This window comes from Fukomys damarensis, unplaced genomic scaffold (genome assembly GCF_012274545.1).
Source record: "Fukomys damarensis isolate Sample0158 unplaced genomic scaffold, DMR_v1.0_HiC HiC_scaffold_12, whole genome shotgun sequence".
NCBI classification, from domain to species: Eukaryota; Metazoa; Chordata; class Mammalia; order Rodentia; family Bathyergidae; genus Fukomys; species Fukomys damarensis.
This window is the reverse complement of record NW_022900924.1, coordinates 15,104,641-15,114,342: the sequence shown is the minus strand read 5'-3', so window position 1 is coordinate 15,114,342 and position 9,702 is coordinate 15,104,641. Positions and strand designations below refer to the sequence as shown.

Sequence of the window (9,702 nt, the reverse complement as noted above, 5' to 3'; positions counted from 1 at the left end):
GAAAGGGGCACAAAAGCCGCAGCTGGGGCTTTGTCCGCGCTCCCACGGGGAGCCGCCGGCCCCGCCGCCCGGCCCCTTTCTCGCCCGCTCTCCGCCGCCACTGCCTGGATCTCCCAGCACTGATTAGGCGGGGCTGCTTTGCTGAGGGCTGGGGACCCCCCCTTCCGGGGAACGAGGGACCCAGGCGTCCAGCCTCCCTCCCCAGGAACCTGGAGCGCGGGGACAGCGCGCAAAGGTTTGGTGCGGGGCTGACCCGTCCTCCCGGAAACCTAGGCTAATGACCTAGGCGGGGAAATTCCGTGCCAATGCTGCCGCCCCACCGAGGGGGGGGCCGAGCTAGGTGGAGAGTGGGTGAGGGGCGACCGAGGCCTTGTCCAGGCTGAGAGACTGGGGGCCCCTCAACCTGCGCGCTACTGCTGCAAAGAACAATTTCTCAGTTGCCGCAATTTCTAAGGGCCGGGCTTGATCTCCAGTTGAACCGGACTCCGGAAGCTGGAGGCCAGGTGCAGGCTCTCCCACTTGCCTCCTGGCAGGGTCTGGGCACCTAGCTCCGGTCCCCTCTTCTTCTTCACTGGTCCCTGAATCCTTTCAGAGTTGGCCTTTGAGTTACTAACCCTGAGCACGCAGAGAGCCCCACAGAACTCATGTGCCTCTCAGTTTAGGCCTTCCTGGTGCACCCTCCCCCCAAATCGGGACATTGGGATCAAATGGGGAAAGAGCTTCCTTGGGCCCACAGCTCCGGAAAGGGGAGCCAGGGCTGCTGCATCCCAGAGGGCCTAACAAACTGGGACAGGGAGCTGAGCTGGGGCTCCCATCCAAAGTGAGGAAAATGAGGGTTGGGGAGAGAGAACAGGGCTGACCAGGTGGAGAACATGAAAAGCAACCTCAAAACTCCCTTTGCAAATGGGTTCATGATGCTCCCCAGCCCCGAAGGGAAGTGGACATCTGGGTGCCTTCCGCCGCATTCCGCCGCATGAGTGGGCCTGCAGGGTGGCTTAGAGCACCAGACACGCAGGAGGTACCTGGGACAGTCCAGATCCCTCGACCCAGGACCCCAAGAATGGTCCCAGATTTTGCCCAGAACAGCAGGTGCAGGAGCACGGACAGCTGGAAGGCTGTGTCTGGTGGTGGCTGAGGGACACGCGGTGGCAGGGCCCAGGGTAGTGTGCCTTTCCGTGTGACTTTCCGGCTGTGTCTCAGCGAGGCGAGGCGAGGGAGTGGGATGTACCTGTGTGCGGCTGTGTGTACTCCTGTGTATCTGGACGCGCGCCCCCACGCATGCGCGCGCCCAGGTGTCCGCGTGGGTAAGGGAGGCCCTGCATTTTGTATGTCTTTGTGCCACTCTGGGAGCGCGCGAGAATCTGCTTTTGTGTCCGGAGTGAGTGTGCCTGGTTGTGATGCGTCTAGATGTGTCCTTGATCGTGTACATCCACGCGAGTGGGACAGGGCGAAGCGCGTCCCACGGTCACTGAAAGCACAAACGGGCCGGGACCTCTGCGCGCTGGGCCACTCAGAGCGGCGCGAGCCGAGGCCGAGCCGCGGGTCCCGGGGGCCGCTTACCTCCATAGTATGTGTACGGGGTGGACCCCAACATCTCAGACTCGTCCAAGCGGCCCCCCAGCGGACGCATGCGCCGCGGACTCCGGAAGAAGGCGTGTCTCCGAGCGCCCAGAGCGCTCAGCTGCTTCATTCGGCGCTCTTTGGACCGTCGGTTCTGAAACCACACCTGGGACAGAGGAGGGGCAGTGAGCTCGGTCCGCAGCGCCTTCCCCTCCCTTCCAGCCCGCCCTGCCCCTGCTGGGTCCTAACGCCTCTGGCGCTCCAGGCCTCCCCGGAGGCGGGGGCCGGGCCGGATTAGGCCGGGAGGGGTGGAGAGGGGCCTCCGTGAACCAGCCAAGGGTGAAGGATTTCGCGGACCCGTGGGGCGACTCATAAAGACTTGGGCTTCCTGGTCCTCGGCTTGTCCGCCGCCTGACGGCTTTATGAAGGCCTCCTGCCCCGCAAGGCTCTCGCCTCGGCTCGCAGCCCGGCGGGCTCGGGCCTCGCCTCTTTCTTTGCTTGGAAGATGGTAGGGGAGGAGGGGTCCTGGACCCCAGAGAGGCTTAAAACCTTCAGGGGACAGGGCAGCAAGTGGAATTCAGAGAGGTGAAGCAGCCTGGTCCAGAATCACACAGCAGGAGGGCAGCAGGGCGGGGCTGAACTTTGGGTTCCTCGCTCCCCACCTCCGGCGGGGCGGATGCCCTGCAGTCCCGGGCTGGGGCGCAGAGCCTGCCCATTGTCGGGCGAGGGGGCTCCCGGGTCCCAGCAGCCGCGGCGAGGAGGACGTGGTGCCCCAGACCGCACCTGAATAACCCGCATGTTGAGGCCGGTCTCCTGCGCCAGCTGCTCGCGGATGTGGCGCGTGGGCTTGGGCGTGGTGGCTCCCGGGTCCCAGCAGCCGCGGCGAGGAGGACGTGGTGCCCCAGACCGCACCTGAATAACCCGCATGTTGAGGCCGGTCTCCTGCGCCAGCTGCTCGCGGATGTGGCGCGTGGGCTTGGGCGTGGCGGCAAAGGCGGCCTTGAGCGTCTCCAGCTGCTTGGCTTTGATGGTGGTGCGGGGGCCGCGCCGCTTGGTGCCCGAATTCTGCTCCTCGTTCTCGTTGTTGGCCGTCTCCTTGTCCGAGGAGGTGGAGTTGTCCGTCTCCTTGGGGTCGTCCTGCAGAGGGTCCTGGAGGTCCGGGGACAAACTGCGGTCCGTACAGGATGACACTGCAGGCGGACGTGGGAAGGGGACAGCGGCATCAGCGGTGAGGCGATCCCGCTCCGATTCGTTGGCCGGTTCCAGCCGGCCCAGGTTACCGCCGACCGGCCCGGTTCCCTCCCAAACCTGCGACGTCCCCGCTCAGAGACCCGGCGCCCTCCCACTCTATCCAGGCGGTGCCTGGCCCTCGTAGCGGCCCGGCTCAGCCCTCTCAGCGCCTCTCCGGGAGTTGGGCGCTGGGGGGGGGCGCCCTCGGGAGAACCGCCTTCTTGGAGAGGGACAGAGGGGCCTACAGATGTCTCCTCCCTTCTTCCGTGCCCTTCTCTCCTTCCTCCAATTCCCAGTGTACCTAGAAATTACCGAGACCTGGAAGAACACAGAAGGATGAATGGAGCAGGTCTGCATTAGGGGCAGAGAACCACTTGGGAAACTCTCAGTTTGCCCCGGGGTGTGTGTGTGTGTGTGTGTGTGTGTGTGTGTGTGTGTGTGTTCCAAATCCTCTCCCTTTTCCTGCCTCCTGGAATGCCCTCTCCTTGCCCAAGGGTGCCTGCCGGAAGAGTCTGGGTGAGAGCTCCGAGGCTGGCCCAGGCCCGACCCGGGAAGGAAGCAGAGCGAGCCAGGCCGGAGGCTGGGCCCAGCCGGCCTCTGTACCTGAGTTGAGACTGCCTTCCTTGAGGCTGGAGGAGCTCAGGTAGTCGTCCTTGCACACAAACTTGTTCTCATCAATGACGTACAGCTCCTCGCCGGTGGACAGCTGCTTGTTGCACACCATGCAGGTGAAACAGTTGAGGTGGAAGACTTTGCTCCGGGCTTTTCGAACCAGGTCGCTGGGCGAGATGCCTTGCGCACAGCCGGCGCACTTGGTGCCGAAGCGTCTGTGGACACAAGGTGCCTGTCACCGTGGGGTGGGCCCAGCGTCCAGGGCTCTCCAGCCTCTCCCCACCCACCCCGAGAAGCCGCTGCTTCGCCATCTGTCAGAAGGGGCAGAAGAGGGACAAACGGTCCCAGGCTCTTCTTGGGGTGGGGGCTGCTGTGCTCCTAGTGAGCTGATTCACAGGCTAATGGGCTGCCTGGAGGTAGGCGGTGGGTGAAGGCTTCAGCCTCCCCCGCAGAGGGTGGAAAGCCAGGCAGCTTGGATTTGCACCACTCTGGGCTTTGCCTCCTGCAGCCTTCCTATCTACCGGGGCTCAGGGGGGCCAATCTGCCTGGCTGCTGGGCCTAGCACTGGGGTGAAGAGTCCCCCAGCCTCTGGGAAGGGCAGGAACAAGGAGGAAAGCTTCCATGCAGTCCCCGCACTAACAAGGGACTTTCTGGTCTCCAGTGTGGGACCCGCTGCAAGAGCTGGGAGCCGTGTACAGCAGGGCCTCAGAGGGGCAGATTCTGGGAAGCAGGGACTCGGCTTCACCCGCTCCCCAAAACCTGGCCCTGGCTGTCAGTGGGGAAGATGTAAATAGAAGGCACCCCAACCCCTGTTCAGCCAGGGCACGGGGCTCACTCCAGTTCCCCGTTCCCTCCTTTGAGGTCTAATTCTTTTTCTTCCTCTGGCTCAGAGAGAACCCTGCCTCCCCCAGAATGGGTGTGCAGACCCCCATGGGCAAGGCTGAGATGCAGGAAGGAAGAGGGATCAGGGCTCTGGGGACCCCACACTCCTCATGCTGGTGTCTCTAAATAGGGAATTTGGATGACATTGATGCAGTGGGGGCATTAGGAGCCATAAGTCACTTTTGGCCTTATCCGGCAGCATAATTGGCCATATGCACCTTATCAAAAATCATTAGGTGCTTTGCAAGCACCACCACATTAGGGGCGCCGGGCCTCCTGGGCCAGGAGTTTACACATGTAAAGACGAGGCTGACATTTTCTCCTATTCAAATTCCCCAGCGCTGGGCCAGTGGGCTGCCTTTCTCTGCGGTGTGGATCACACCCCCCTTCCTTCCCTTGGCGGGTGACCGGGATTTGCACTGACAAAGCCGGCTCTGGGTGCCTGGTAGAAGCAGGCAGAGCTAAGCTGCTGAAAAACCCATGGGCTTCCATGCTGTCGCTTGGCATTTCCCAGCCGGGGAAACTGAGGCTCAGAGGGGTGGCCTGCTCTGGCCTGCGTGAGAGCCCAAAGCATAGGGGGTAGCTGACAGCCCAGGCTCAACCTCGATTCCCAGCCTCCATCCATCTGGGCTTTTAGCACAGGAGGGAATGTTTAAGGGGCTGGGGGGGCGGTGAGGTGTGAGAGGGGAAGGTCCCTCTCCCTGTGGCTGGGCCCCCTCTGCAGCTGAGAAGTTTCTGTGTGTTCAGGAGGGCACCTTGGGCTCATGAATCCTGCCTTGGAGGAGAAACCTCCAGTCGCCCTGAACTCCAGGAGAAATCTTGCCTCCCCCGGATCAGGGCTTGAAGCTTTGGTGCTGGGCTTGCAGCCATGGTGAGCGGGGTCCCTACCCTGCCCCACCGCCTGGGAGCTTCCTGGGGGTGAAAGTGAGACAGAAAAGCAGCGTCCTTCCTCCTCTGCCTAGGCACAGCCCTTTGCGGGGGATCGGAGGAGCCGAGGAGGACAGAGTGCTGCCCGCTTCCGCTAAAGTCTTAAGCTCCGAAGCCCGGGAGCTTGGAATGTGTTTTCCTGGTCTCTCTTCCCCGTGCTCTGGAAAAGCACGGGCAGGGCGGGCTCCCGGGCAGCTCCCGGACAGCAGCGGGCTGGGCCTCTTACCTGAAGAAGTCATTTTTGCAGTAGAGCTTGCCCTCGCGCGAGAAGCACTTCTCCGAGAGGTTGGTTTTGCACTCACAACACTGGACACATTTGATGTGCCACGCGCGGTCCAGCACGTTCAGCAGGAAGCGGTCGAGGATGGGCCGCTCGCAACCGGCACAGTGCACCATCATAGCCGCGAACCCCGAGCGGCCCCGGCCGCCTCGCCTCCCTCCGGGCCCCTGGCCCTTGGGCCTCCTGGCCCTGCCGCCGCTCTCCGCCTCTAGTCTCGGCCGCCGCCTCCACGGGGCGAGTTGGGTCCAGACCAAGATGCAGCTGGTCAAGTCCTCAGAGGGTCTCTGGCCTGGAGCAGGGCTGCCCAGAGTGGGGTGGAGGGTGGCGGCGTTCACAAGCTCATGCCCTGGGTCGCGCGCCCGGCGTTTGTCCCGGGCTCCCGCAGGTGTCTCCGGTGGCTGCTGGCCTCTGCACTGCCAAGCGCCTTTCCCCGGTGGCAGAGGCGCCGGCACTTTCCCCCACTTTCAAGCGGTCCGGATCCTCATCTTTGTCTGGCCGCCGCCTAATTCGCGCATCCTTATTCAGATTTGGTGACGTGGCGCAGCGCGTAGGGGGCCCGGCAGCCAATGGGCGCGCCGTGGCCATGGCAACCTCTTAAATTTATAGCATATCTAAATTGGCTGCAGCGTTGCGGTCCGGACAGAGCAAAAAAAACAAGGCATCAGTATTGTTGAGTATTAGCTTGTGCCTGGTCCGGGGGCTGAGTAAGTATCTGCCTTCCAGTTTGGGGCTAGGGCGGGGGTTGCGCGATCGAAACGGCATCTCTTCCTAGCTCCGCAAATATTTGGGGGGAAGGGCTCCAAGGCCTAGTCAGGGAAGGACTTCCCCCCCTTTTGCCATCCACGGAACTTGCAGAAGTTGCCCGAGGCCCAGAGTGCGGTTGTGTCCGCCTCGTCCTCCCCTGCCCAGCCCCCAAGGTTGGACTTCCGCACCCCCGTGCCCGCCTGCGGTCCGGGCCTAGGAGCTGCGACTGCAACGTTGCCACGTTGCCTTGCGTTGGTTCAGAGACCTAGCTTCTTTTGTCATACATGGGGCTGAGGCTCAGCCAGGCCTTTCTCATGGAGAAAGTGGCTGCCCTGCAGCTTAGGTGGTTTTCCGGGCCTGCTCCCAGGGCCCAGGCCCAGCCCAGGGGAGGGTGTCATCAGGTCTGGTCCAGGACTCCGGAGTTACCCGGCCTGCGGCAGAGCTCACCAGGCTCTGGGAAAGCAGTGGGAACAGGGGAGGTCCAACCTGGACAGGTCTTCCCGAGCAGCTACAGGGACAAGGCCCTCACCCACCTCCTTTCCTGACCACACCTTCCAGTTCCTGGGCACGGGTGGGGGGAAGCGGCTGGCGTTTCATGGGCGCTGTTCACACTCACTTTGTGTGTAGGGCTGGCTATGATTTTGGCTGCTAATAAGAAGGGTGGCGCAGTGGGGGCAGTGCAGGAGTGGCAGGGGGCTGAGGCTGTGGGGAGCTCTGGGCTGTTTGCAGGTGTGTGGAGAGGGAGTGTGCAGGCCTCAAGGGGAGGGGAAGGGACCAGATCTTCTTCCTGAAGCTCAGCGGGGCCACTACACAGGCTCCAAGTTGGAGGGGTCTGGGAATGTGCAGCTGGGATACTTGTTCTGCTGCTGGCTGCTGGTAAGGCGCTTGTGGGGTAGTTCCTCCCAAGGCTGAGAGTGTCTGCCAGGCCTCGACTGTGGGGTTCATGTGGGTTAATTTATGGAGTTTCTTAGTGTATATCTGCTATTTGGAAATGGCAGTATTTTGTTTGCTGAGAGTGTCTTAATCGGTCTTGTGAGTCTTTTTGGGGTCTGTGTATTTTTTTTGTTTGCAAATGTGCATGTTTATGATTGCACACATCCTGCTGTTTGTGTGCGCGTTTTAATTTGTGTTGGCACATGTGTATACTTACTTGATACAGTGTGCATGTGAGGACATTCACATGCATAAGTGTGCATGTGTGTAAAATTATTGACACAATGTGCATGCTCACATTGATGTGGAAATGGGCTTTAAAAATCTGAATGTGTGTGTGTGTGTGTGTGTGTATGTGTGGCTGAGCATGTACATGCTTGAGACTGTGTAACTGAGCTGGGTTGGGTGTGTTTGAGAGTGCAGAATTTTGTAGGTCTGTGTTTGTGCACCTGCCTGTGTGTGTTTGTTCAGACAGGTGTTGGTTTATGTGACTCTTGTAGGTTGGGGGGTATATTTACATTTATGCTCGTACTTCTAGCAATGTTTACCTTCAAGGGATGGTTGGGAGCAAGACTTCTGCACAGAGATGTTCCCTTGTTCCCTGCTTCTCTTCATACCCAGCGCTGCCCCCTCCAGAGGAGGTGGTCTTGCTGGGGACAGGGAATTGGTGGGCATCGGTCTCCGATGAGGCACTGACCCGCCAGCTGGGTCTCTGGAAGAGAAGTCTCCAACCTGGGCAGCTCTGCTAGTCGGTGCTGCTGCCTGGACCTCTGGTTTGTCAGGGTTCAGGTGTAAGTGGACATGGCATGGTGCTGAGGCTGGTCAGAGCCCTCAGAGCCATGCTCAGCCAGGAACAGGCAGGCCCGACTGCACCTCTCCCCCAAGGCCCGTCAAGAGCAGCTCCCAGAGCCTGAGATGGAACCATTTCTGGCCACACCTGCCCTGCCTACCTACAGCAAGATGATTCTTGAGCTGTGGCAGAGCAGAGATGAAGAGACAAGGACCAGAGAGAAGGGCAGAGAGGCTGCTGTGGCAAAGGCAGCTGTGCTGCTGTCCTCTGCCTTTGTCTCTCTGAGGTTTTCTGTCTCAAGTTCTCCCCAGTCTGCTCTGTCCCATTTCTCTTATGCCCAGTATCTGTTCTCTGCCTGATTCCACTGCACTGTTTCTCCCTCCCTTTCTATTTCTTTCCCTCTGCTTCTCTGCTGGTGCCTGAGTCCAGCATCTGGCTCAGTGCTTCTCATTCTGCACCTTGCGGACTACTGTGAGGTGTGGCGGGGGCAAGGCTCACAGCCCACCCACACACTCTGGGGTCCCTGGAACTCCCCATCCGGTGGCCTCCTCTGCTCCAGTCTGGCTGCACCAAGCCCACTTTCCTCTGAGTCCCCACGGGGTTGAGGGGCCAAACCAGTGTGTGCCCCAGCTTGGGGCTGTCCACCGGTGGGCCTGGCTCCATGACTCCCTCACAAACTGTCTGCCCTCTTCTGGATGTGCTGAAAAACCAGTGTGCAGCCAAGCCAGGCCACCGTGATGGCAGCCCAGGGAGGCTGCGAGAACAAGGAAGGAGTGGTTAGGGCCAGGCCTGGTGAGGGTGGGGACGGCTGAGTCTGGTGGCCAGGACTGACCTCTGCCTCTTGTGGCCCCCACCTGGGGCCTGACCTCAGCGCAGCCCAATTCCAGAAACCCCTGTGCCAGCTGGGCAGCTGGGAAAATTATACACCCTGCCACCTTCAAGGGTGCCCAGCCCCAGAAACCGCCAGCAGACCAACTATTAGATACTTTATCCCGCCCTGCAGCGCTAGCAGATGGCAACCAGGCAGTGAAATCCCTTCCTATATGTAACTAATAAACCGCTTGTGTCTTAACAGGGTAATGCATGGAGACGCAATGTCACTTATACAAGATGCTGATGGCATTTACTATATAAAAACCTTCCTCCTAGAGTAAAGAGTATCAGCATTACAACGCGACAGACGGCGGCGGGATAAGTAAAACAGACAAAAGACAAACAAGATAATAATCTGTTTCCGATCACTTAAGCCCCGTAGAGTTAGTAATATGCGGTTTGCATATTCCCCCTTGAGTTCGGTAATTAATTACGGGCGAGGAGGTGCACACCAGCAGGAGAGGGAGTTGGAGGCGCCCAGCCGGCGCAGGGGGTGCTTCGGCGACTTCTCCAGCCGCGGACGCGGGACGGCGGCGGGAATGAGTCTCTCGAAGGCCTCAGAGGCCCCCTTTCCGCAGGCCGAAGAGGATTTCGCTGGCAACTCCTTCCTCTTCCCGGGAAATCGCGGCCACAGGACTAGGCGCTTCCCGGGCGGCCTGCGCGTCTCTGGTGCCTTCGCAGGCGCTCTCCCCACCGCGCACCCCTCGCCCTCTGCTCCCTTGGTATCTGGCGCCACCGCCCGCCTCCTCCCGACCTCGACCATTACTCGCCCCTCCCCAGCCCGCGCGGCTTTAACATTAAACAAACGCAGCGAGCGCCTCGGAGCTGCGCTCTCGGCCGGGGCTGCGCGGCGGCGGCGGCGGCGGCGGCG

General features: G+C 60.8%; 1 protein-coding gene and 1 long non-coding RNA gene across 2 annotated transcripts in view; one reads left to right on the top strand and one right to left on the bottom strand.

Moving 5' to 3' along the window:
• Lhx5 (LIM homeobox 5) overlaps window positions 1-5,610 on the bottom strand; it is a 6,134-nt gene extending 524 nt beyond the window's left edge. The window contains exons 1-4 of the mRNA XM_010604186.1: window positions 5,438-5,610; window positions 3,394-3,617; window positions 2,473-2,750; window positions 1,561-1,726 (exon numbers count right to left, since the gene is read on the bottom strand). Coding sequence (XP_010602488.1) covers window positions 1,561-1,726; window positions 2,473-2,750; window positions 3,394-3,617; window positions 5,438-5,610 — 841 coding nt within the window. The remainder of the gene's footprint in view (window positions 1-1,560; window positions 1,727-2,472; window positions 2,751-3,393; window positions 3,618-5,437) is intronic.
• A 503-nt stretch (window positions 5,611-6,113) lies between these two features.
• LOC117285703 overlaps window positions 6,114-9,702 on the top strand; it is an 11,084-nt gene continuing 7,495 nt past the window's right edge. Inside the window, exon 1 of the long non-coding RNA XR_004516783.1 lies at window positions 6,114-6,195. This is a non-coding gene — a long non-coding RNA (uncharacterized LOC117285703). The remainder of the gene's footprint in view (window positions 6,196-9,702) is intronic.